At 54.7% G+C, this 27,301-nt stretch overlaps 1 protein-coding gene and 1 long non-coding RNA gene across 16 annotated transcripts in view; one reads left to right on the forward strand and one right to left on the reverse strand.

Annotated features, from left to right (window-relative positions):
- LOC106841784 (uncharacterized) overlaps nucleotides 1–9,607 on the reverse strand; it is a 61,935-nt gene extending 52,328 nt beyond the window's left edge. For 13 of the 14 annotated variants that reach the window (XR_011494489.1, XR_011494491.1, XR_011494497.1 and 10 more), the window contains exon 1: nucleotides 54–644. This is a non-coding gene — a long non-coding RNA (uncharacterized lncRNA). Of the gene's footprint in view, nucleotides 1–53; nucleotides 645–1,421 lie in introns of those variants that run through there. The other variant, XR_011494490.1, reaches the window with a different exon arrangement.
- ACSS1 (acyl-CoA synthetase short chain family member 1) overlaps nucleotides 795–27,301 on the forward strand; it is a 53,975-nt gene continuing 27,468 nt past the window's right edge. The window contains exons 1-2 of one of the 2 annotated variants that reach the window (XM_014857970.3): nucleotides 795–1,206; nucleotides 9,614–9,710. In XM_014857970.3, the coding sequence (XP_014713456.1) occupies nucleotides 879–1,206; nucleotides 9,614–9,710 (425 nt within the window). In that variant the 5' untranslated portion in view covers nucleotides 795–878. The remainder of the gene's footprint in view (nucleotides 1,207–9,613; nucleotides 9,711–27,301) is intronic. The other variant, XM_014857969.3, reaches the window with a different exon arrangement.

Here is a 27,301-nt window from a genome sequence, read left to right on the forward strand (position 1 = left end):
AGCCAGGGTTTGAGCCCAGGCTACAGATGCTGGAGCAATCGGAGAAAACGTACATGGTTCCAAATCAGCCGAGGTTAGTGTGGCAACTGCTTCTCTGTTACACTTCCCTCCAGGCAGGAGGCGACCCGGCGGGGCTGAGGGCGGCAGCTGGGTGCTAAGAGCACCGGACCCCAGACCACGCTCCAGATCCCCAGAGCCCCCTGGCCCGAGGGCCCCTGATCAGCCCGTTCAGCCCATGGGGGCTGTTTGTGTGTCTGGACCGTGGGCAGGCGGCCCGGCCGAGCGCGGGGTTCACGCTCAAGGGTGCACAGAGCGATGAACGCTTTGACTTCAGTCTCTGAGACGCCGAAGCGACGTAACTTCGGCAGTCCTCGGACCCCCTGTGCGCCTCGCTCCGCCGGCCGCTTACGTCCTGGGCCCGCTCCTTCCCGAATTTCCGACGGATCCCGGATCTCCGCCGGAGCCCGCGGCCCGCGACGCACGTGTCTCTGCTGTTCCTCGCGCCGCGCAGCCGTCGGAACTTGAAGACGCACAAACTGAAACCAAAACAGCCGGACGCCCAGCGTCAGGGCGGGAGCGCCGACAAGGGGGGCGCATAGCAGCCCCGCCAGGCCCGGGGACCCCGCTCCGCCCCGCGCTCCCCGGAGCCCCCTCGCTCGGCTGCTGCCCCTCCTCCCTCGCGGTCCCCTTCCCTACGGCGGGAGAAGAAGGGGTGGGGACCGGGGCGGGCTCCGGGAGGCAGCTGCAGAGCGGGAAGGGGCCCCCAGGAGTGGGTGGCGGCCGGAGGGCGGGGACGGGGCGGGGCCCGAGGAGACAGAAGGGGGCCCCTGCTCGCCGCTCGGCCTCGGGGCGCAGAGGGCCTCGGGGCTTCGGGCGAGATGGCGGCGCGCAGCGTGGGCCGCGGCGTCGGGAGGCTGCTGGGCAGCCTGCACGGGCGCTCGGGGCAGCCGGCACGGCCGCTGCGCGGGGGGAGTGTCCCGCACCGGGCGGCCTCCGGGCTGTGGGACAGCGCCCCCGCCGCCCCAGCCGCGCAGCCCGGCTCCTACCAGGCGCTGAGCGCGCAGGCCGCCCAGGAGCCGGCCGCCTTTTGGGGGCCGCTGGCGCGGGACACGCTCGTGTGGGACACCCCCTACCACACGGTCTGGGACTGCGACTTCAGTAGCGGCAAGATCGGCTGGTTCCTGGGAGGCCAGTTAAACGTGTCTGGTGAGTAGGCTGCGTGGCCCCAGGTGCCCCTGAGGGGACTCACAGAACCCAGCTGGCGGCAGCCACCCCGGGGCAAGCGGGTGGGGGCCCCACCAGAGTCCCCTCCTGCAAGATTCTGCCTCTTGCGCTCTAAACCACGTCACCCTCGCCCGCATCCCGCCGGGTTCCAGAGGCCCCAGCCCCCCGCCCACTGTAAACCCCCGTCCCGACTCCACCTTCCCAGCTCGGGCCGGTGTCAGCTTGGTCACCCAGCTGCTGGCCTTGCCCCAGCTGGCTCCTCGATCGGCCGACTCCTCCATCGATCGGTCGTCTCCGAAGTTTAACTACCGGCTTCCACCGCACCGCGGAGCGCAAGCCTGCGGGCAGCGGCGGGCGACACCTGGGCCAGGCTGAGGCGGAGGGTGCAGCGCCCCCAGGAGTCGGAACTTCCCCACTCCTGTCCCGGGACCGGAGACAAAACCCAAAAGCCTCTATCTGTTGTCTCCGCCAGCTGCCCTGCCGGCGACCCGCCTGGGGAAGAGAATCTGCCCACGTAAACAAATCGAGCTTCTGCCGGGGCCCGAGGGAGGAGAAAACCCCGGGCCAGCAGCGGCACTCAGTTATCTCCTTGCTCCAGGGCCTGTGTGCGGGAAGGAAGGAATGGCGAGGCCTCCCAGTTCTCAGTTTCAGCTGCAGCCCAAAGACCCACGGCTTGCTTTAGACCTGGTGGCCATTGAGGTCCCAGAAACCAGTTCCACTAGCCAGTCAGTCCTCTGGTATCTGCTGAGACTGAATCTACAACGGTTTTGCTAAGATTTGGGATTGGGGGGTGGGGAGAGTACACAGTGTCCCCACCAGCAAGGGGAGAATGCCCAAGAACTGGAGGCAGTGGGGCCAGACAGGATAGGCCTGGAGTTGGGGGGCCTGGGGAAGAGGGAACTTGCAGCCAGGGGTGGTGGTCAGCAGGGCTGTGATGTCAGGGACAACCAGTAACCCTGTAGGTGGGGTCTAGAGGGTGTGTAAGGACAGGACCTGCAGATTTTCTTGGCAAGGTCATTCCCTGACCACGCCCTAAACCTGAGGTCAGATCCGCCGGCTCACACAGCTCCACCATTTGCTGGCCCAGGTGTTCTCTCCTCTGAGCCTTGGGCTCCTCCTGTATGGACTGGGGGCAAGAAGCCCACCTGCTGGGCTGGTCGCGAGGATGGAGTGCTAGAAGATATGGCACCTGCCCAGCACTTACTAGTGACCACTAAGTAGTAGCAATTTTAATTTATTATATTCAGAAATAGCCATAAAATTATAGGTAGTGTCTTGCAGTTATCTTTCAAACAAAGAAACTTAAGAGAACTTTGGACCGGATTTTTTTTTTCATATTGTATATTACTTTGCTGGTTTAATCAAAATGAGTCATTACTAGATAAGGGTTTTCTCTAAAATTGAGTCAGCAGCAGGTGTCCTTGAACTAGTGGGAAAAAAAAACAAACCCTTCGGTTTGCAGAGTTGGTGGAATGTGCCCTTGAAAGGGAGGAGAGCGACTTGCAGCAGGAAGGGGGCAGACAGTGTGCAGCTCCTTTGGAAGCCGCCTGGGACTTGGGACACAGCCTGAGGCTGCTGTGGACGATCACATTGGCTCGCGCCCACTGCAATCTCTCTCTCAGATAAAACAGTGGGGTGGACCTCACGGTCTGGCAGCAAGGACCTTGTGAGCTGTGTGGGGTGTGGTCAGCAAGCAATTCTGCCTCCTTTTCCTTTCACTTATTTCTCCTGAGGATGCAGCCTTTATGGCTGCTTTAGCCAGAAACTGAGCTTCAGAAAACTGCCTTGTAGAAAAACAGCTTTTCAGCAGCATTCTCACCCCGGATGTGTATGCCCACCCGCTCACCTGTCAGGAATCTCTCTGCCCTTTCCCAGTGTCTGCACTGATGGCATGAACTACAGAACTGATGGCATGAAGAAGGACCTGGCCAGGTGCTGGCTGTCGTGGGAGCCCCTAGAATGTTGTGGAATGGGTGGGAGTGTTTTGGCCTGATCTGTCTGTGCGTGAGAGTGTGATGATGGCTTGTTCCGAAGGGGCGTCACTCTCGAAACTCCCATTATCCCTTCCGGAAGATCCGTACCAGTGGTTGTCACAGTGTGGTCCCTGGATTGGCAGCATCAGCATCACCTGGGAACTTTTTAGAAGCGCAAGTTCTCAGGCGCTATCCTAGACAGCCAGAACCAGAAACCCTGGGGTGGCCTGCTGCTGGTGTTGAGGAGGTCTTCCAGGCGCTCTGAGGCACACTTGAGGGGGAGAACCACTGACCTGGATACTCCAACGTAGGCAGATCAAGGCACTTCTAAAATGGGCAGAATTGGGATTAGTGAACTAGAGATGACTCTATGAAACAAACGAAAATGGTATGTGGGTGGTGTGGCACAGTTTAGTGGCTCCGGGTCTGTCTTTAGAGTCACACCTAGGTTTGAATCTTTGCTTTCCCCTTACCATTCCTTGCATGCATTCCCTCATCTGTAAAATAAGGTAATGTGTAACTGAATTCTGTTCTAGTTACTATTGTTGCATATCAAACAGCCCCCAGGCTTAGCGGCATTAAGACGACATCGGTTTTATTACTCACAGATCCTGTGGGTCAGGACTTTGGACAGGGCCTGACAGCTTGCCTCACATGGCTTGCTTCTGCTCCCGATTGATGTCTGGGGCGGGCGGTTGTCATCTGCCTCCTTCTCACTCCCAAGTCTGTGGCCTGGGCTGGGATGACTGCGGGCTGAGTTCAGCTGGAACTGTGGCCCAAAGCACCTACCCAGGGCTTCCCACAGCATGGCAACTGGGCCCAGGGGACGTCAGCGACCAGAGGTCCCAGAGACCAAGTCAGAAGCTGCTAGGCTTCTTCTGACCAGCAGTGTGTGACTTGGGGACACCCACGGCTGTCGTTAGCATCAAGTGAGAAATGCTCGTAAAGCACCCTGGACTGTCTTTAGCATGTACTCACACCCAATCGCTTGCCTTTGTTATTTATTAATGAATCGTGGGGGGAAGCTGTGACCTTGAGCCTGGCCTTCAGCAGTGCTGCTAAGAGCACTGCCTCCTCTGAACAGGACCACATGGGTTTGCATTTGATCAGCCTGGAATAGCTGAGAAGCAGGCTGGGGAGGGCATGCAGGTGGACGAACAGCATGGCTCTCGAAGCCCAGCCTGGAGCTCTGAGATAGCTGGGTCACCAGGTGTGGTCAGGGTGTCAGAGGTCCCCTGGGCAGGGGAGGTAGACCTCCAGCCCTTGCAGTGACTTGCTTCTATTATGTTTACATAAAACTGCTTTGCAGAGGTTCTTTGGAAAGCCAAGTTCTAAAAAGGATTCTTTCCAGTCTTTGCAGTTTGCCTGTGTCCTTCGCAGGGCTCAGCAGCTGTCTTTGCTCTGTGGTATGTAAACTCAAGATGTCAGGAAGTTGCAAGTACAGAACCGGAGGGTAACGACATGTGTTGCTTTCAAAACACGCCACTAAACTCTATTTTCTAAACACCAAGTTCTGAGTTGATTTTTTTAAAAGTGTATACATTCTTACTTTCAAGCAAGGGTGTAGAGAAACTATTTTTAACCAAGCATTGAACACAGAGGTTTCTTGGATGCTTTTTGGAACATTAGTTGCAGCAATGGAAACCGTTTTTGCTGCACTCCTCTCTCCTCTCAGTGTGCCAGAAGGCAGACACAGCGAGAATGGCAAGGCGCTACTGGCCTGGCCTTCTTTTTTCTCTCAGTGGTTAAAGTAACTTGTCTAAGGTCTCTCAAGGAACTCTAAATGAAAATGTAACCCCAGGTCTTCTGAAGAGAGTCCTCCAAAAGAGTCTGAAACGTCCCCAGTTGTCAGAGGCATGACTGACTTTAAATAGCAAATGCTTCTGGAAAGTTGGCAAATACAATTTTTGTGGCTATGTAATATCTTAATGTGTGCCAGGGAGATTTTCTATTTAAAGAAAACCCATTGTGAGCCCTTTTGTGAATATTAAGTCCCTCATTTCTTTTGATTAAAATTGAATTTCTGTATGAAGTTTCACTTAAAGTTGGGGAGGGGGAGGGCTGGATCCAAACCACCAACAAGAGTTCTTGAAAATTCCTACATACGTGAGCGCCACCTTTATAATGGAAAGGATAAGCCTTTGTAATCTTCATTAAAAACAACACCCCAAACCCCTGAACCACCAGCAGCATTTGCTCAGCCGCTCGCAGGGCTGTGTCAGGGCTGGGGCGCAGACCTGCACTCCGGTGAACACAGTGGACTCTCATCTCCTCTCATCCTCACGACTCCAGCGTGAAGTGGTTGGTGGTCCCATTGCACGGATGTGGAAATAAAGGCTCCAATTCATGGATAGTGACAAAGAGTGAGGAAATGCCCCAGTGCCACGGAGCCTGCATTCTAATGAGGAGATGGACCACAAATCAGTCAGGGAGCAAATCCATTCTGGGGTAACCTGTTCAAGGTTTTTACTGCCACAAGGGGAGAATTACGGTGTCATCCACCCCACCCCCATAATAAAGGAACCCTAGGGACGTGGTTCCTGCCCTCTGGAACCTCAGGGGAGGGTTTAGTAGAGCTCACCTTGTGTCCCAGAATGGGGACCACTGGGCAGAGGAAGCAGGCATTAAATAGTGTGAGCCACTATTGATGAGTGATGGAGAGGGAGAGATCGTCATGTGCTGGGAATTTGGAAAAGGCTTGAAGCAGGAGGCAGGGCTTGAGCTGAGCCTTAAATTGTGCTTGGTCCTTGCCCAACTCTTCTTGGAAATGCTTGGAAATGGAATTTTCTTGTCCCACTGCCCAGTTCTTTGGTTGGAGCTATTTTTTAAATGGGGACATGTAAGAATTCCTTTCTTGCCTCCCTTCTTTTCTCCCTGCCATTGAGGCAATAGCAGGAACTATAAATATGTGTTTTTATACATACATGGCATTTTAGGGCCCTGTCACCCCACACCCTGCACTGTGCTTTCTCTAGGTGCCCGTATCATCTGAGTGTCATTCACGGAGCAGTGAACTGTTTCCCTTGGGAACACTGCCACACCATCTGACCCCGTGACAAGAAACTCTCCAATGGTATCTAACTCTTACGGTCACTCCCAGAGTCAGGAGCCGTTACCCCCCACTATGGATTAGGAAAGTGAGATTTAGATTAAGTTACAAGTGCATTGTCTGTGGCTAGTGACTGGTTGGACAGGGGCCAGACTCAAGAGCGTGGTTTCCCCGTGACTCCAGGCTGCCATCCAGTGAAGGCGTGGCCAGATGTCCTACAGAGCAGGCAAGCAAGTTTAATTACTTCTGTCCCCATAGGACAGGAAAGACCCTCTGGAATCTGGAGTGTACTTACAAAGGAGACGTGCGTGCAGACGTGTCTATCCGTCAGCATGGTCCTGCACCAGCAGCACGGTGTCGCATCAGGTCTTCTTCGAGGTGAAGATGCTCAGGCCCACTCCCACTGCTCATTTGGAGCCTCAGGGCAAGGCCTTTCCATCACTGTGCTAACAAGCCCTCTGGGGGACTCTGGGGGCCTTAGAAGTGCTGATTTAGGCCAAGAAGAGACTTTCTTGAGGGACAAAGCCACAAAGAGAGGAAGAGGTCTATTCCCTCCCCTGGGCATGGGGTCAAGCTATTGTCATTTGGACCCCAATGTCCCCCTCAGCTTGAGGACTGGAATGCTGTCTGTCATGCAGGCTTTGCCACTCTGTCTGCTCTGTTCTTTGGGCTACCTGCACTTGTACGACCGACCGTGAGCAGGACCTCTGGCCCTGCCCACGATGGCTGCAAGCTGTAAACATCTCAGGAGAGACAGAGGGAGGCATGAAGCGCTCAGTGAGAGAGTGAGGACACGGAGGTGCAGACCCACATGAGGGTGGGAACCAGGTGAGGGGCTGCAGTCAGGGAGTGGGACAGCATCTCTCAGGCAGGGAGAAACTGTGCAAAGGCCCTGAGGCAGGAAGGTGCTCACCCGAATGAGCAAGACCAGTGAAGAGAGGTAGTTCATTTGGGGCCTTGGTGGCCACTTGTCCAGCACCTTCTGTGTGAAGGAAGGCACCTAGTGGACACTGCACCTGGGGCTCAGTGCTGACCTGCCTGGATTCCTGCCATCTGTCAGCCCTGGGAAGAGATGACACACAGTCGGTCTCATTCTGGGTGCTGTCTGTTCTGTGGCAGGTCCTCTCCCTCCACCTGGCGCAGCTCTGCCCTCCTACTTGGTGTAAAGCAGGTGCAGGGGGCCCTGCTGGGCTCCAAGGCTGTGAGGGTCTTGCTCCAAGTCGGGCAGTCACTCTCAGAGTGAGAGGTATGGCCCGGGGCCCGGCTGCCCGGGAGCAGGCAATGAGGGGAGATGAGTCCTGGGTGAGGCGTCATGCATGTTCTGAGGCCCTTCCTGCCGCTTCCTGGCTGGACTTTGGGCGGGTCACCAGATCACCTGGACACTGTTTCCTAAGCTGTATCTGAGTTGGCCACTTTCATGGTGACTCAGACGGTTCAGCGTAGAGTGGGAGAAGGTGTGCTGCAGCAGGCTTCTTGGATAAGCACGTGTGCACACATCTCCTGGGGTCTTCTTGGGGCAGGTCTGGGGTGAGGCCGAGTGTGTGCATCTGTAACTAGCTCTCCAGTGATGTTCATGTGCACGTGGGAGCGGCGCCTTCCTCCTGCGGGACCCCTGCTCAGTGCACGGCTGTAACCCAGTCTGTTGGTCCTCAGCTGGGCACTCCAAGGCTTGTCATGACCTGCTCAGGGGCACCACTTCCTGTTCTATCCATCAGGTCCTCCAAGGCCAGGCAGCAGGGGTAGGGGACAGGGTCTGCCCCTGCTGAGGGGTGGTCACCACCTCAGTTCTCAAGCGAGGGTGTGGACTTATCTGCTGATTGTTCCAGAGAAGCCAGAAATCCCTGGTTTTAGTATGAACACTCTTGCTTTCTAAACTTGGGACCAGATTGACACACACACTGATGTCGGGTTTGTCACACAATCCAGGTTTGGCCACCCAGCTCCTTCTTGTCAGTTTGTCTTCTTGCTTTTCCTCTCTTCTATTTTTCGGGCATTCCTTCTCTTTTTCTAGTAATTCAAAGAAGTTTTCTGCATCAGTAAGTAGTATTGGTAATTTTTTCCATGACCTCTATCTTCCTTTATTAAATTTTTTGAGGTATAATTTGTACACCTGTTAGGAGCCATAAAGTGGAAATGAAATTTTTTAAATTATGAGAGTAAATGATAGATAAAATAACCCAAGAGGAAAAAAATGTAGTTCACACACACACACAAGCTAAAGTATGTAACTGTTTTCATGTGAGTCCCCTCAGGAATCGGGGGATCATGTGCTCTTTGTGGATAGGCTCTTCCATAACTTTGTCAGAAGGGCATTCCAGCAGGAAGTATTTACGGAAGTCTGTGCCTCACAGCAGGGAGCTCGCTCTGGTTACAGGACCTGTATTCACATAACAGCACTTTGACATCAGTCTTCCACTTGATCCTGATCATTGCCCTGGGAGGGATACGTGACAGAGATTGCATCTCCCATTTATATAGTGGAGATTGATTTGGGGAAGACAAGTAACTGCCCTGAAAAGGAAAAAAGAAAAAAATTATATACTTGGACATGGGGGTGATCCTAAAGACCAGGGGGGCAGATAGCAGCTGGCCCCCAAAGCTATTCGTGGCAGTGAGGGCTGGTTGGAAGGGGGCATGTGCTGGCATTAACCAGCCAGAGCTACGCTCCCTTTGAAATCAAAAGAGTAGTGAACAGGATGTTAGCAAGTGAACATGATCCCACTAATCTTCAGGTTTACAGTAAACTCGCAGAACTGACCTGTGTTTTGTGGGCAGTCATGTGATCTGAGCTTTGTTAGTGGAGGGGGAGAGGAGCAGAGCCTTCCGGAAAACCAGCGTGGCACTTCCCCATTGCTGCATGGCTTCTTGGAGCAGAGGCTGGTTTGTAGGGTCTGTCTGGACACCTGAGAGCCTGTGTGGGTCCTTGTCCCAGGAGCTGCAGACTGAATTGGGGGCGCGCTCTGTGCATGAAGTTTTCTCTCCAGCAGCTCAGGCTGCTTCGCTCAGCCCCAGCTGCCTAGTCCATCCCCAGGGAGCCTTGGAAACCAGGTGGCCAACTGGGTCTGGTTGCCCTGGGGTGGCCAGGTGATGCCAATGTGTGGCTGGGGTGGGACTACTGGCATGAAGCGCCTGCTTCACAGTGTTCACAGGATCACCCTGTATGTGTGAGGTCGTATTTGTATAGGATCGTCTCGTTTTCCCAGGCTCTGAAAATCACCCTTCTCCTGGCAAGGAAGTAGAACCTTGCCTTTCTCAAGGGAAAGGTCCACCTCTGGGGAGTGTAGCACGGGCCGCAGCAAACCAGGTCCTCCCCAACTCTGACTCGAAGAGCACCAAGTGTAATGTCCCTAAACCTATTTTTGTGCAGTCAATTGCCTGGACCAGCATGTTCAGAAGTCCCCGGAGAGCGTCGCTTTGATCTGGGAGCGAGACGAGCCTGGAACTGAAGTGAGGATCACCTACAGGTACCGTGTGTCCCCTGATGGCGGGCATGTCAGCGCCCAGCAGCGTCTCCTGGGCCTCCGCGTCTCTGAGGTAGACACTGGCGACAAAGCCCTCTGCCGGGCTGTGAATAGGAGCAGGATCGTCCAGCCTGGAGGAGGCCAGCCTTCTCGGTCACCTTGGCAATGCTTGGTGTCTTTAGATCCCCGCAGAAGGAACTGGGTCTTGGAAACAAGGATGAGGAGTGCTCACGGCACGGGGAGGCTTTGCACAGTCCTGTGTGCTGGGTTCGGTTCTGGGCGGGGGTTATCCGAGTATCCGGGGGCATGTTTCAGCTTTGGAAATGTTCTCTGGTCCCAGGAAAAGTAAACGTGAATGCAGGCTGAATAAAACACGTGCTGGAGTAATGACGGTCAGCCCCGCCTCCTACTTGTGGAGCACTTACGAGAGGAGGACAATAAATAAGACGGAGTCTTTTAAAGAGGGATACACCTGACATCTGTATTCTTTGATTCCTTAAACAAATTCTTCACATTCTCTGTGACAAGCGTGCTTCTGGATGTTGTGTGCATGTTGGGGGTTTGAATGAACGGCAAGTCCAGGAACAGTGGCCCTGGACTTCTGAAGCACTGCCCCCTGCCAGGACTGCCTTGCCCAGAGGTCCTTGTGGTCTGTCACTGTGGGCGTGGGTTCCCCTTCATCGAGGTGGAACCCCCTGCGCTTAAGCCTCAGCATACCTTTAGGACGCTATCTCAGACCCACCGTGAACCCAAGCTGTGTGTCCTATATCACCAGACCCCGCCTCCATGGAGAAGTCATGAGCAGGATTACTCTCCTGCTGGGTGGCTTACACCTTTTCAACAAGTTTCATTGAGTACCATTCTATCAGTCAGGACAGGCTCCGTTATGTTGTAGTGACAAACAATCGCCAAACACATGGCAGAGTGTGGCTGGGTGATCACTTTAGATTGCAGCAGTCAGAGAAGGCCTCCCTGAGGAGGTGACATTTAAGCTGAAGTCCTACTGACAAGAAGGAGCAGCCTTGAGAACACTGGGGGAAGAACATCTGGGCTGTCCAGGGCCCTGAGAGGGTAGCACGGGCGTGCTGGGGACAGGGAGGAGGTGTGTGTGGTGGGGCCACAGGGGGTGGGGTCGGAGAAGGGGGTCCAGACCCTGGGACCTGAGAACAGCCATCAGCCTGTCACGAGTGACTTGGGGACCACTGGGCACCCCACGTTTCCTGTTTGTTTCTCAAACTCAGGTTTTATCACAGACCAAATTCACCAAACCTGGTAAAAGTGTATTCAAGTTGACTTTTGGATACAACAAAGTGACCTTGTTAACCTGCTGCCGCTTCTAGGGGGCACTGCCCTATTTCCCCTGCCCTCCCCAAACAACTTTGCCTCTCAAAGTCCATCACAGCCTTGACTGCCATTCATTGTATCCACCTCTCCTCCTGTGCATGTGACCTCCTGGCTCCGTGTGGCCCACAGACCCGCAGCATCGTTGCCTGGGAGCCTCCGGCCCCCAGGCGACGGAGGCAGAGCCCCAGGGGCCCTGTGCACACTGGAGTCTGAGGAGCGCTGCTCTAATAAACAAACTGGCTACACTGTTCTTTGCTATTATTGGCCCAACTTGGTTCATATGTGCTTCTTCAGTAAAAGATTAAGACGCTATGAGTTGGGGGTGGAGGAGCTAACCACTTGGATGCTGGAGATAGAGCAGGTCCGGCGATGGACTGACTTCCTCCCACAGCCCCTCCAGCATGCCTGGACCCTGGGGCGGGTGGGCCCTGTGCCATTCCGCCTTGGCCCTCGCTGGCCGCCGTGTGCACATGGAGCCAGTGTGCAGCTGCCTAGAGCAGTCTGAGCCCCTGTCGAGACATGTGGTTAAACATAAACCATGGGGGAGTTTCAGGGCTGCAGCGGAATGTTACAGCGAAGGACAAGGTTGGTCCCACAGCATCAAAGCAGCCCCAGGCAAGGAGAGACTTAGAGCACAGGCAAAGGCTCTGCTATTTCTCTCCGAAGATAAGCAGCCTGAAGTGGTTTACAGACTTAGGCGGGGCTCGGGGCCAGATGACTATTTCCATCTACTGTGTGAGTAGAAAGAAAAGTCTGTGTACAGGTTGTCTGTAACTGCAGTGGGTTTTTGAGGGACTTGGGTTAATTATTTTCCTGGTCATTTTAGGTTTTTGACATGAGATTTTCTTCCTCTTCTCTCAGAGGAAAGCCACCTACACACTGCTGCTGGTTGTCCTGCCAGCACACAAGCCGCCACTAAAATAAGTGCTGTCCTGCCCCGTGTCTCGTGGTGGCACCCGAGGTGCCCCAGGACGGCCACAGGGCTTGTTGGCCTGAAGACCACATTCCGGACTTGTAGCCGGGGCCCTTAGGAAGCCCCGTGGGGTGCTGGCAGCAGTGCAGTTTCCTGGGGACCATGCCTGCCTTGTCTGTCTGAAGATTGGGGTGCCCTGTCTCATTCCTCAGGTGCCACAGCCTCTCTGTGGGAGTCTGCTGAATTCGTTTGACGAGGCGCCTTTCTGAAGAGTCGCTGTGGAGCTTGTAAGGTGGCCCAACGACCCCTCCCCCGATGACACTTGGTGGCACCTCCACCCCCTCACTGCAGTCGCCTCTGTGGCTGTGTCTAGGCAGACACACACGTGCACGCACACGTGGGCACACGTGTGTGCACCTAATGCAATCACACACGGACATTTTAAACGTGCTCATTCTCCAGACACATTTCTCCAGCTGCTCTTGTGTTGGAGGATCCGTCTTGGCAGTGTCTCCCAGGGTGCAGGGCGGCCCTGCCCATCCTGGGAGCTGGGCCCGTCCTGGGAGCTGGGCCCTGTGATGACTTGGCTATGGCCTGTGGTGCACTCTTAGGTTGCCTTCAAGTGTCTGCTCTTCTGAATACTGGCGTGTATCTGTAACCTCACCTCCCTTGGGTGGGGGAGGCCTGGGAGGATCAGCTGTAGGAACCTTGCAGAGGCCCCAAGTCCCACCCTGTCCTCACCCCACCTGCCCCATCAGTTCTTTCCCTCTGCGACACCAGCTTCACCAGTTCCCAGGAGCCCCCTGCCAGACTGCCAAGGCTGTTGGGGTGCACTCACAGTGTGGTGGGCCTTGGGCTGGCGTGGCCACGTGGCCCCAGGGGTAGGAGAGCCTTGTCAGCAGTGGCTCTGTGCAGCTCTGTCCCGCAGAAGTGCGGTACTCACTTCCCACTGGGAAGCGAAGGGGCAGGAGCGCTTTGCCCGGCAGGGGTCAGCCTGGGATGGTCTGTGCACATCTCCCAGGGATGACGGCAGCCTGTGACCTCAGGCTGGAGCCAAGGCCAGAGGGCTGCCCCAGCCCGATTTCCAATCTCCCTCTGCCCATCGGTGCGTTCAGAGCTGGCCTGAGGAAACTGTTTCCTCATAGTGAACCAGCAGGACTGCAAACCGTGGGCCCCACTTGAACTGCCGGAGGCCTCCAAGGCCATGTGGGTGCAGATAACCCGGGTGGCTCCCCGGGCTGTGCAGCCAGATAGCACCCTGGGCACTGCTCCTTTCAACTGTCCACGTGAGCTTCTCTGGTATGGTGCCTATTTTACAGGATTGTCCTTCATGTCCAGTTGGAGTAGGCAGACTCTAGAGGCCCTGGGGATGGGGTGTGGAGAAACACGAATCCCTTTCCTTCAGGAAGGTGGAGGGGGTGGGTCTTGGGTAGATTCATGAAGCTTCAAGACCACTGCCTGCCTGTAGCCCAGGGGTCTGGGCCAGGCATTTTCAAGCTGGGGAGGGACACCAGGTGAGCAGAGCAGACTGAGGCCCTGTGTGCAGGGGTGTGGGGTGTGCATGGCTACCCTGAAACAGAGGACAGGGCAGGTAGTGGGTGCTGTGCTGGAAGTATTTACCAAAGCTCTGAACTAGCTCATCTTTTATCTGAGTTTCTCTGAAGACGGCCTGAATTTGAACCTGAGCCCAAATGTGACCCTTTTAATTAAGCTGGAACAGGTTTTAGCCCTGGCCAATTCTGTGACCCAGAGGCCCGCCAGCTGTGGGCCTCAGTGTCTTCATCTATAAAACAAGGGACCAGAGGAGACCAGCGCTGCCCCAGCACAGCAGGCATGGCTCAGGGCGGTGGTCGCAACCAGCGCTGTGAAACACTGCAGTGGAGCTGGGCATCCGTGTGCTGTGCCAGGAAGGGCAGACGTTTTGCAGGCGCCTGCAACGTGAGCTGAGTGTAGTTTTCATTGTAGGTCGAGCCCCTGGGGGGGGGCAGGGGGTGTGCGTGTGATTTCGCGGTTGTTCCATCTGGGCCTTCTTCCTGGGCAGGGGAGTTGTGCACAATGAGGGACCATGTCCAGAGGAGCAGAGGGGACGCCAGGACCCCTCCACCCGGCCTGACTCAGAGCCCCTCAGTATGCCAAGGGGGCAGCTTTCTCCCTGGGCATGCCAGGCCAGGCATTAGGTGTTGCTGAGACTCTATGTGGCCTGGTGCCTCATGTGTAGGGCCCACAGAGAATACAAGATGGGGCCTGGCCCTTTGGGGCACCCCTCTGTCTGGGGCAGCTAGACCAATACATGTGGGCTGAGGGAGCTGGGTGGGCCTGCAGCCTGGAGGCACCTACCCGGGAGGTTTGTTTGTGTCCTTGGTCCTGGGTGTCTTCGAACGTGGCCATTTGTTAAGGTCACAGATGTGGCCGGTCCCTGTGGGCTCCAGCAGTAGGAAGCAGGAAGCCTAACCAGGGACCCCCGGCTGGAGAAGGCCTTGGGGGAGTCCTGCGGAGGGCTGGGTTTGAGAGGCAGAGGAGGGGAAGGCATGCTGATGAAGGCAGAGGGGGTGATGGCAGGTGAGTGTGCCAAGGGCTGAGGCTGCCAGCTTTCGGGAAGGTGGAGGCCTGCGCTCTGCACCCGCTCTGCCCCTAGCTGTGGGACCCGCAGCAGACCCTCCACCTGTCTGACCTCAGTTTTCTCATCTGCAGAATGGAAACATGCTTCTCCTTCCCTGAGTGGCTGAGTGTTGAACAGCACATGGGCATGAAAGCCCAGAATAGTGTCTGGAGGGGCGTCTGTTTTAGCTATAGGTCAGAGCCAGCTGAAGGGAGGCCAGCCGAGGATTTCAGATTTGATCAGGGGAAGGCATCAGAGTGGCCCTGTGGCTCCTGGGTTCCGGAGCGGATGGGGTGGCATGTTCAGGGTGAGGACTCCACCTGGGAGAACAATCGCCCGTCAGCTAAAAGGGGGCCCCTCCCCTTCTCGTGGGCCCAAACCTTGCACCTCGCTCTTTTCCTTACCCTCACATTAATTACTTTAGTGAGCAAACGCCTTTATTAAAATATCAGGGCAATTGAGTGGGAGGGTCCTTAATAGGCATATAATGAGGTTGGGTGGGGTGCTTTGAGGTGAACCAGGGCCAGTGATCACCTGTCACACAGGGCAAAGTCGGCTTGTTCAGCGGGCTACCCTGGGCGAGGAGAGGCCAGTGACTCCTGGGCTCACGTGCGGTATCCCAGCTTCCCCGCCTAAGAGGAGGGCATGTCCTGGGCAGATCTCCTTCCCCTCTGACCTCTGAGTAACTCTGATCGCCAAACTTGGCTGGGAATCTGCATGCTGACTCCCAGAATCCGGTAGAAACCCTGGGTCACTTGGATGATGCTGGTTTTAAACCCGTATCTACCTTTCCTTAAGACTGCTCCAGATACTGAAGCTGGGAAGTGTTTTGAATCCTTCACTATGTGACCACACATTTTTGTTTGTCCTTTTGGGCAAGCTAAGGCTCTTGGAATTTCGTATTTTAGAATGGCCATATCTTGGGACTGCAGGAAGAATGACCCACACCGAAAGAGTCTATCTTTATGTCCAGGGAAATCTTCTCGATGGGGACCTTTCTGAGAATTTTCTGGGGTCAAAAAGGGGTAGAGATTTACTTCAAGGAGCACACACAGGCAAACACCTCCTTGGAACTGGATCCCTGCTTTTGTGAACCCCTTTCTGCCATGTAGGGGTATTGGGGGGGCTGGGTTATGGGAGGTGGAGGGTGCAGCCTTGTAAGGGGGGATGCAGGCTGGGGGGGCTGCCAGCTGGGGGGGCTGCCGGCTGGGGGGGGTGCGGGTTGCTGGCTGGGGTGGGTGTAGGCTTGGGGGGTGGTACAGGCTTGGGGGGTGCAACCCTGCAAGAGGAGGGTGCAGGCTGGGGGGGTTGCAGGCTCGGGGGGCGGTGCAGGCTTGGTAGGCTCCTGGGGGTTTGCAGGTTCCCTGGGTGTGCAGGCTCATGATGGGGGGCCGGGGTGGGGCGGAATGCAGCCCTGCAAGGGGAGGTTGCAGGCAGGCTCTGGCGTGGGGGGCAGGCAGTGCAGGCTTGGGGGAATGCAACCCTGCAAGGGGAGGGTGCAGGCTTGTGGGGGGAAGTGCAGCCCTGCAAGGGGAGGGTGCAGGCTTGTGGGGGGAGGTGCAGCCCTGCAAGGGGAGGGTGCAGGCTTGGGGTTGGGGAGCAGGCTTGTGGGGGTGGGTGCAGGCTCTGGGGTGGTGCAGGCTTGGCGGGGATGTAGGCTCAGGGGAGGCTGCAGGCTTGGGGGCCGGTGCAGGCTCGGGGGAGCGTGAAAGCTGGGGGACAGTAGGCTGGGGCAAGGGGGTGGGGGGGAGTGCAGGTTCCAGGTCAGTGCAGGCTGCGGGTCCGGGCTCATGCAGCCCTGCAAGGGGAGGGTGCAGGCTCAGGGGGATGCAGTCTCAGGGGGTAGTGTAGGCTCGGGTGGGATGCAGCCCTGCAAGGGTAGGGTGTAGGCTCAGCGGGGAGGGTGCAGGCTCTGGGGCAGTATAGGCTTGGGGGGGTGGTGCAGGCTCGAGGAGGGGTGGTGCAGGATGGGGGGCTGGTGCAGGCTTGGGCAGGTGGGTGCAGGCTCTGGGGTGGGGGGTTGTAGCCCTTCAAGGGGAGGGTGCAGGCTCGGGGTGGGGGTGCAGGCTCGGGGTGGGGAGGTTGCAGGCTTGTGGGGGTGGGTGCAGACTCTGGGGTAGTGGAGGCTTGGGTGGGTGCAGGCTGGGGTGGGGGGGATGGGTGCAGGCTCAGGGGAGGGTGCAGGCTCTGGGTGGAGGGGTGCAGGCTTGCCACTGGTTGCCTGGAGATGAATCTTCTAGAACAGGGTCTGTTGTTCCTGTTTTGTTTTCTCCCTTCTGCTTCTGGAGGGTCAAGACAGCAGGGTAAGCCTGACTTACAGCTTTGCTGTGGGCTGTGCTGTGGTGTCACGTGGCCCTGCCCGAAGTCCAGTCCCCATCAGGGCCTGCCTGGGATAAGGGGCACCAGGAACAAGTCCTGGGAAGGTTGTAGCAGCCATCCTGTAAGCTAGCTTGGGAATTGGGTGTCCCAGCTCTCTGTCCTCCTGAAGTCACACCTGACCCTGTGGCCTGAGGGCCAGCCTCTGGCTGATGAGGCAGGAGCTGATACAATGATCGTCGTTCATATTCACGGTCACCCCTTGTTTTAAAGCCCAGGACCTGATGCCCAGCCAGTTTCAGGAGCTCTCCTGCTCACCAGCTGGAAAGGCCAGAAATAGGGTTTGAATTCAGCTTAGCTTGGCTCTGACAACGTGCTGAGGAACCTGAGTCTTTCATCCTCAGCCTGAGGGAGGAGGTGAGGTGTAAATGGAGCCCCAGTGCTCTGCAGCACTGACTTGATGACAGGCGCGAGGCTGGTGGTTCCTGGGGTTGTGTGCAGAGGCTGAACTCTGCTGTGTGCAGATGATATGCCCTTACACTGACCAGGGCTATGTGTTCCAGATGTCGTCCCCCCACCCCCAGGACAAGCAGACACACATTAAGTTTTTATGCCAGCTGGGGAGGAGGGGGTTCATCAGTGCCGGAGGGACAAGGGACAGCTGCAGGAGAAGGCGAGGCCAAGGGCTGTGGGGTCTTGGTGTGATTGTGGGACATCGAGGAGCAGGAAGTGCATGGGCTCGGGTGCCTTGGAGGCAAGGCGGGGTGTCACTGTGTGTGCCAGAGGAAGGGGTGGTGGATGGGTGCTGGCTGCTCTTCAGAACAAGGGCTGCCCAGCCTGGTGCTCCTGCACCCTTCATTCTTTCTCCTGACCCTCCCAGTGGCTGTCTTGGACCTCATCTGAACGTGGTAACAGTAGGGGGTAGGGCTGGGTGAGAGGCTTGACAGTTTCTCATCAGCACATCCAGTCAAATTTCCCCTGCGAAGCCTGGAGCAAGGTTTCTGGGCCGCTGGCGGACAGGGTGGATTTGTTTGCTCCCTGCCCGGGCCACCACAGCTTCATTCTCCCTGTTGGTTCTGCTTGGAAGGGGACTTGGGGAGAAAAGCCTTGAGCAAGTTGATGAAGCCTTGTGGACATGGAATTCAGAAGAGGCCATGCGGGGTCTTAACAGACGCAAACATCTTCAGAAATTCCCTGTGGTCTCCAAACAGCCAGAGCTGGAGTGAGGTGTCACTGGTGGTATCAAAAGCAGTGACTTCCAGCTCTGGGGAGGTTTCTAACAACACAATACCCAGGCCCTGCTTGGGCCCCGCTGAGTCAGAATCTCCCAGTGGGGCCTAGGAATCTTTATTTGAAGATGCATCTCTGGTAATGAGGCTGCCTGCCCCAGTCAGCAGGAACGGATCCATCAGGATTCAGTTGCAGAAAAGGGAAGTCACTGCCGCTCTTTTAAGCAGAAAGGGTCTATACAGGGTGCTTACAAAGCCACTGGGCGGAGGAGCAGCCTCTGGGCTGACACCCAGCCCCAACCTCTGGCACAGTCAGAATGGACTCAGGAGACCCCACAGGCACTGCTGAATTTCCAAACTCGCCGCTGTAGCTTTGGTCCAGGGGTTGGGAAACCATGATTACTGCTGGTTCAGTGCCTCTCAACACCCTCGCAGCTGGTGGAACCTCTCCAGGAAAACCCCAGCATCGCCGGACTGTGCTGGCTAGCAGCAAGGCAGCAGCTTACCTTGCATCGCTCTTGCATGCAGCTACCTGGTGCAACCTGAGTCACATGTAGAAGCCCAGATGTGAGGTGTCTGATGTAGAGGATGCACCCTGGGGAGGCTCGACTAGACACCAAATGAGAGAACACCATGGTGACCACAGGTAGGTCCAGTCCAGGATGGGTTTGTGGACCCATATTCTGCTTGATGCTTGACTGTTACATTATGGGGACTGGAGCCGTAGCTGCCCAGATCCTAGGCTGCTCCAGTGGGGCCTGGTGGTGATGAAACCCTCTGAGTCACTCCTGTGTGCAGGGGCCTTTGGTCACCGCAGCTGTTCAAGGTGTTCTCTAATGAATAGACTCTGGTTTTCACTCTGTAACTGAGTACTTCCACCCAGGGTGGGCCTGACTAGATGTAGATTCATTGCAGGCCAGGCCGTTTTCCAAAGGGATAGCCTTCAATTCTCACATTATAAGCCAATTGTTTTCCTGGACTTTACAACTAAACTGTGGACAGTTTTCCAGGCTGATGTTCTACATGAGGAGGTTTTTGGCATGTTATCAGTCTTGTGCAATTGGGGGCACTTTTGTGGAACTACAGAAGGGTGCCCCTTCTAAAGGGGTGTGAGCCCTACTGTGGACTTCAGCATCCTGGGGTCAGTGCCCTGGAGCAGGGTGGAGCTGCACAGCCATCTGCAGTGGCCCTGGTGATGGGGCTGCCACAGGGTGTGTGAGGGTGCTCTCCGCCTTTGTCCCAGGCATGGGAGTGGAGCCTGTGGAAGCCCAGTTTCTGAACCTACACAGAACTTAGTGCCTTAACCCCAGGGTCAGGGGCCTGTGGCCTGGAGGAAGAGGTAACCTGGAGTGGAATAAGAGAGGTGTGCAGGGGCTCCTCGACCCTTCCTTCCAAGTGAATGATTTTCATTTTTATTAGCAATTATTTATTATTAAATGAATGATCATTAAATAAAATGAATTAAATAATTAGTCAACAATTATTGTTTTTTATGAAGGAAAGAATTAGTTGAAGTGGCCTTTAAGGACAGCCTCATGGGGGTCACAGGCTGCTTTTGGGGTGCTGAAGGCCCCCAGGCAGGGTCTGGTGTCACAGGCTCCTCCTCCCGATCCCCTGCTCAGTGCTCAGTGAGTCGTGTTGCAGCTGCAAGTGAGCATGGTCGGAGCACTGACACCACAATAACTGGTAAATGCTATACATCAGGCTTTTTTAACCTGAGAAAACTAGTTGTTAAACATTTGCCGGCACAACACTGGGCTCCACCTGCCTCCTGTTCCTTTCAGCAGATTTCATGTTTCTCCAAGCTGCCACCAAGAGGCCAGGAAAGCAGTATGGGCCCTTGGCAGTCACACCAATTCTTGTACCCTCTGAATCCCACGTTGTGGCCCTGTCTCCCTGCTTACTTTTCTCCAGGCACTAATTTGGAATGTGCCGTGGACTCACAGTAAAGCCTGAGAAATAGGGCAGCCCCCTCCTCACGTCTCATCTCAAAGTTTCCGTGTAATCTCGCCTGCCCTGTGTTTTGTTGTAGTCATTGCAGCCCCGTGGACTTGCGTGGAGCAATGCAGAGAGACCCACTTGATGACATGTGGGCATATAAACCTGGAGCAGGACCTGAAAAACATCCTGTGGTTTTTTTGGTTTAAACCACAGGGGAAAGTAAATGTTTTTAGAAAGTTAAAACCTACATCTTCTTCCAAATTCTGCCAGGGAAAGCACATCACTTCTGTGGCTTTCCCTGGGAGGTAAACAAGCCTGTCTGGTCCGTGGGTGAATGTCCTGCTAGGGCCCCAGCTGTTTTGGTGCTGGTCTCTAGGACTGGAGTCACCAGTGCACTCTTGCCTGGGGTGGCCAGCCTGCAGGAGCTTCTGGGGCTCTTGGTGCACTGGCTCCTGGCTCCCTCAATGATGCGAGCTGGGCTTTGGGTCTGGAAAGGAAGGAACTTCTTTTCCGGAGACAAGACTCAGGCTGAAGGCCAAGTGCTGAGGTCCAAGATGTTAATTAGGGAAGAGGACAGAGCTTTTCTCAAGTCTGACCCTTACTTCCATTCTGCGAGGGCTTGTTTGGAGGCCAGCTGCAGGCGGGCTGTGTTGGAGTTGGAGAGAAAGACTCAGGATTGGGGTTCGACCTGGACATGCCTAGGGAGACGAACCCTGGGGCAGGTGGTCCTGAGGGTGAAGGTCCTGAGTGTGAGTGATGAAGGAAAAGGCCATGCACTCCCTCTCCCCATTCTCCTCCATCCCAATTATCAGAAAGGCTCAATGTAACTACCAAGAGCCGGCTTTTAACTCTTCTCTTGCTAATTTCCCTTTTGAACACGGTCAGCCTCAGAGCCTTTAGTTTATTCTTAAAGTAAATTTACATTAAAAAAATAAGCCAACCCCCGCCACCCCTAAATGTTACATAAATAACAAGAGAGTTAGTGGATGGCAAAAATCATGAAGTTTGGGAAGCTGTGCAGTGGAAGATGGGCTGTTCTGATGCTGAGGGTTATGTGAGGAGCTGATTAAGAGCAAGACCCTTGGAGCCAGGCCTGGGATCAACTCCTGCCCTGACCCTTTCAGCTGAATAGTCTTGAGAAGTCACTTAACTTTTCTGTGCTTCAGTCTCCTCATCTGGAAAATGGGGGTGGCAGGGTGATAATAGCTCATAGCCCCCTGGCTGTTGTGAGGGTTAAATGGGTGTTGAAGGATTCAGAGCAGGCCTGGGCACAGGACATTTGCTGAATCGCTGTTACTGTCATCCTTCCACAGGAGGGAAATGTGAATAGGAGTAGGGAGGCAGGAGGACAGCATTCTGGATAGTAACACGTTGGGGCTGGGGAAGGAACCAGCTCCCTTGACGCTGAGGAGGTAGGACACGGCGGGCCTGAAAGTGGCTGTGGCTGGCCTGAGGAGGAGGCTCCCTGTGCTCACATTGGGCAGCAAGTGTGGCTGGAGAAGGTGAGGCAGCTGGTAGAGATGGCAGGGTGACACAGTCGGTGACAGCCTGGTGGCATGCGCAGAGCATGTGGGTGGGCCTGCCTTCTTGCAGCCTCTCGGAACCACAGGCTAGGGGCCAGGTGGCTGGCCCTGCAAGCTGGTAACAGCCCCCTCCTGGAGGATGCGTCCTTCTTAGGTCCACCCCAACCCCAAGGCGAGGACTCCTCATCAGCACCTGCTGCGGGGCATGGAGCGGGTGGGCTGTGCAGGCAAGGGCTTCACGCAAGGCATTCGAATACACTCGTGAGTCTCTCTGCTGAGGTATCCAGTGACATGGATACCTGCGACTTACAAGAATGTAAACTGGCATTTTCATTCTCCCTCCTGAGAAGCAGCACTGAGGTGCCAAACTTGTACTAAGGAACCACTGATTTTCACTAATTTTCTTTTTCTGCCCTTTTCTGCAATAATTATAGCTCCTGTTTGTAGGGTGCCTTTATATGCACCTGAGACTCCATATTTGGTCCTTGTCTTAAGTCTGTTCCAGCCGCTATAATCAAACACCACAGACTGGGTGCCTCATCCATAACAGATTCTTACTTCCCACGGTTGTGGAGGCTGGAAGTCCAAGATTGGGGTGCCAGCACGGTTGCATTCTGGTGAGGCCCTCCTCCCGGGTCAGAGCCAGTGCCTTCTCACTATGTCCTCACATGTGAAAGGGGCGAGGGGGCTCTGTGGGGTCCCTTTTAAAAGGGCACTAATCCATCTAAGGACCTCCCAAAGGCCCAGCTCCTAATGCTGTCATCCTTAGGGGTTAGGATTTCCACACATGAGTTTGGAGGGGACACAAATGTTCAGACCATATCAGTCCTCACAACTACCTTGGTAGTAGCTCCTATCATCAGGCTGTTCTATAGACGAGGTAATCAAGGCTCTAGGTGTGGGGATCTGGGGTGGGAGCCCCATCCCTCTGATCAAGGAGAGACTCTCCTGAGAGAATTCCTCCAAATCCAGTGCCATCCACAGAGTATAGAAGCATCTCAAGGAGAATATATTTCTGTAGGAAATTTAGAAAATATGCAGCTTTTGTGATCCCAAGTTCATGGGTTGACCTGGTGCCCTCAGTGGCAGTTCATCTTCTCTCCTGCGAAGCCTGACGTGCCTGTGCCCTCCTTGGCAAACAGAGCTTTGGGAGTTTTTTGGTTGTGTGTGCCTACTACTTTATATTCCACCGCAGGTTTTTTTTGCTAAAGATCATGGTCACAAAATCAAATAATGATGTGTGAGGAATTTCACACTTGGCTTATGCGCCTACTCAGTTGATTCCCTGGGCTTCTGTTCTCTCAGTGGCAACAAGTACCAGAGCGAGTAAATCTCATCACCATTAAATCGGATCTGGTGGGTGCAGTAACATGTGGGTCAGAGAAGGCTGCCTGAGGGCAGGAGTTTGTCCCTAGGCCTGGTTCTGAGACAGGATTCATGAGCCATCCATGTGCCCTGCCCGGCCCTCCACACTCTCCCTGTGGGAGAAAGAGTCCCTCCTGTTATGTTCTGTTTTCCTAAAGCTGATCCTTTCTTCTCTCACTACCTCCGACTTCCAGAAATGGTTTGCTGAAGAGACTATCAAATTCTAGAGACAGTGTACTGAGGACAGATGGGTGTCCCTTCACATTCTGCATCTGGACCATGGAGTGGACCCTCCTGTCAGCACCGAGGCTTGGAGGGGAGCAGTCACTCTGAAATGCTTTGTATCTGTCACTGGCCTTCCATTCACATATCAACACGATTACCTGGCTCTACTTCCCTTATTGGCAGAAGAAAATGAATAGAAAAGTAGCCAGGGGTTGGTTTATCAGTGGGGATGGTCCTTTCCATTTGCCTCTCAAAGGGTCAGGACATTTTCCTGCCAGTGTGATGCTGAGGTGATGGCAGCTTCGCCCTCTCTCTCTCTCGAGGAAGATGGAAGGCATCTGCAGAGTGGACACCTTGTGCCTGCCAGGGCTCTTCTCGTTTCACTTCCCTACTGTTCCCATTCATTCAACAGATATTTATGGAGCACCTTCTCTGAGCTGGGCTCTGCACCAGGCACTGGGAGGAAGGCAGTAAAGCCCCCAATTCCTGCCCGAGTAGAGCTTGTGATCAGTGGGGCAGATGGCCAGGGAAGAAGGTCAGTCTGTCAGCTAGTGTTTATTTAATGAACACTAAGAGTTAGAGTTACTGTAGGAAGTGAGCAAATCACACACTCCCGATTTGTTTATTTCTTAAATACAACAACACACACACGTGGCTTATCTTATTTCCCCGGGCTGTCACTGGGAAACAGCTAGGAGGGAAAGAGACTTTCAAATAGTAACTGTGAAAAACAGCTCTGATTGGAAGATAGATAAATAAATAAATATGAGTGTATTTCTTCCTCTTTTTTCTTCTGAACTCTGTTTCCAGCTATGTCCGGTTTTGGACTGAGCTGGGCCAGGGGGCCTCTATACCATCTGAGTCTGGGCAGGTGTCATGTTGGTTACAAATACTTGTGGTCAGATTATGTCTTTAGCATTGGATAAATGTTATTCCCAATTATGTTCAATAAGAGCTGGCTAGAGAAGGTCTCCTTCTTTCCGCCAAGGCCAGTCAGCATTTTACTGGTGTTAAGAAGCATGAATACAAGGCCAAATTTATATATTTGTGCACATTATTTGCATATGTCTACACTGAAAGGTTGGCCATGAGGAGTCTATATTGCAAACTTAGATATCTTGCTCAGTGCCTGAACAGATGTTATATTTCTCTTTGCACTTGAAAACATAACTTTAACTCATTTTAGTGAGATCATTTCTCAGAAAGCTGCACGTCACTGTCCCTTGGAAAGATCCCACAGGCAAGGAGGAAGCCAGTGTTTCCTGTAGCGACAGCCCAAAGCACTGGTTACTGAATGGCTGCATTATCTTTTTGATACAGAAACAGCAGCATTTTAGTTTGTGGAAGTCTTTGAGAAGTCACCAAAGAACATGCTTTCGAACAGTTTTTGAGTACTTGGAATAACATTTATTTTTCAATGATTTGAAGACCTAGGTTTGCTAACTATTTTTTCCATTGGTAGAAGTCTGGAGGCAATTGCTAATGAAAAGCAAAAGTTTAAAATGAAAAATCCAAGTTTAACAAATAATGGGTTAGCTGGAAAGACGAGGAGAAACTGAGATAGACTTAAATAGGGACAAATGGAAAGGCTGCTTTAAAAAAATAATTCCCTGATCATAATATGGGAAAGCCCTGGTTAAAGAGCAGCTGTTCTGTGTTTTGGGGGATGAAGGTGGGGTTGGTGACCTCATGTTGAATTTGAGCCACCTGTATCAGGTATTAAAAAATTAACGTCCTCTTAATCTACAGGGTTAAATATAGAGTTGAAGTCTAGAGTCTGGGTGTGCCCATATTCTGCTTTGCACAGACACCATGGGAATGTGGGGACCATTTGGTAACCTGCAGGTGTCTAGAGTGGGGCCCCCGAGGGCTGGACCAGAACCTGGGAGTGGAAAGGGCTTATGGGGCAGTGGGGGGAGGGGGCGGGTACTGAGGAATCTGAAGAGCTGTTGTCAAATGACAAATGAGATTTATTCTGGGCAGCTTTAAAGGGCAGAGCTAGGATCAAGGGGTGGAATTTGAACAGCTACAAATCTTGGTCCAACGTTAGGAAGACTGTTTCTCTACTAAAGTGACAAAGACAAGGCAGCCCTGTGAGGTGGTGGCCTCCAGCAATGTGATGTTTAAGCAGAGGCTGGACTGCTGTGCGCAGGATTCTGGCAGACAGTGTAGCCTCCTGCCCTGTCTGACCTTCAGGGAGCCCTTCGACCTTGAGGTTTATGGCCTTGGCAGAGTGCATAGGAAGCGGAGTGAGCTCAGAGATTTACCCGGATCAAATTCTTTATCAGAAATTTCTCCCATGGATGCAGCAGCAAGAGTGTGGGCCCCACCAGACACCCAGTTCCAGCTCGGGTGTACATGTCAAGGCCCCTCAGTCCTCCAGGGAACAACACATGGACTACCTTTGCTTGGTCTCCAGACCCTTCCCCAGGGCTGTAGGTCCACTACCCAGCTCTGACATTCCGGTGACTTCTGATTGTGTAAGCAGAACTCACTCCTTTCCCTTTTGCTGCCTTGTTACCCTTCCTCATAGCCACCCTTTCCAGAAAGCTGCGCCTTCACTGGCACGCATGTGCCTTCATCTCCCCAGTCCGAGCTGTGCTCCTGGAGGACACTCCCTCTCATTTCCTTTGTCTATGCCCACTCACCCCATGGTGCCTAAAACGGAATTTTTAACATCTTAGGAATTCACCAAAGTGAATTTTAGAAAATGATTCCAAATAAAGACATCTGATGGGAAACATAATACCTACTGAATGTTTGGGAGAGTCCTCGGTGGGTGACGCTTCTCATCAATACTTAGGACAGTTACCCAAGGTGACGGCGCCTTCTGTTTCTCAGGTGATCTCATGGCAGCTGAGACGGGTAAGCTTCCACGCCTACGCGGCTACTACACAAAGCCAACCAGGCCTCTGTCTGGACAGTTCACGTTTGTTTTCACTCCAAACTGCTGCCTTTGGCCTGCAGAATAAGGGCTGAATTTCACCACCACTGATGGGACACACACACAAGCCTCTGTCTCCTACAGCGCTGCCCGGACGCACAGGTCCTTAGCGCTGAGAAATGGCGCCCACACTGGACCCGAGTTACTCTTCCGCATTATTGACCACAGCTGCCTCCTCAGCGGTCAGAGGCCATTCCAGCCGCCTCCTCAGCAGTAGGAGGAGTGTTTCTGGACCCAGGACTCTGCGGAGTTTGGTGCTGAGGGCTGTCGAGGGGGGCTGCTCTTCCTTTCATCATAAACTTAGGCGAGGGGTGGGTGGGGTGCCACTGAATGGCGCCTTTGTCCTGCTTCTGAAAGCTTTAAGGAGAAAAGGAGAACGCAGCAGCAGAGGCGCGCTGGAGCCAGCCTGGCAGGAGTCCCGGCGGCCGGCGCGCAGGCTGCACTGGCTCTCGGCTGGTCTCCACGCACGGTGGCTCTGGGCAGTGACGACGCCCGCCGAGGCCCCTGCCTGCGAGGCCGCGGCCTGCGGCGGCCCGTTCATTCCCTTCCGCGGCGGCTTCCGGGCGGCCTCTCGTCGAGCTCTGCCTCCGGGGAGCCCTCCCGGCCGGGCCTTCGCCCTCGCACCCCGGGGAAGGAGCCGACGGGCGGCGGGCGTCCCGGGGCCGAGGCCGGAGCGCGCGGAGGGCGGGCGCGGCCTTGGTTTTCCCTTATTCTGTCCTTCCTTGCTACTTCTTTTTACTAAATAATAAATTTAAATCAAACTGTAGAGCAAAAATGGGAAAACGGTTATTTGCCGGGTCCACGTTCGTCAGAGCCAGGGGCGAGCGTGGCTCCCGGCCGCTTCCCCGCTTCCGGCCACGCGGCAGGGGCCGCCGCGGACTTCCGGCTTTCGGGGGGGGGGGGGGGTCCTGTCGTGGGCTCTGGTTGGGCCGGGTTGGGTCCCGTGCCAACCTCTAAGCCAATCAGCTTGCTCAGGGAGCAGTGGGTTCTGACCGCTGGCTGAACCTCGCGACGTCCCGGGGAGGAGTAAGGGGTGGCGGGGGCGTGGGAGGTGCCGGCCGGGGTGTCTGCTGGGCCTGCCAGGCCCGGGTTCTCCGAGCGCCCAGCACGGAGAAAGGTGGGGTGTTCTCTCTCCCGACAGCCCTGCCCCGGCGCTGCACGGGGAGGCCATCCTGCGCCGCCCCCTGTGCCGACC

Source organism: Equus asinus, chromosome 15, assembly GCF_041296235.1.
Source record: "Equus asinus isolate D_3611 breed Donkey chromosome 15, EquAss-T2T_v2, whole genome shotgun sequence".
Lineage (NCBI taxonomy): Eukaryota > Metazoa > Chordata > Mammalia > Perissodactyla > Equidae > Equus > Equus asinus.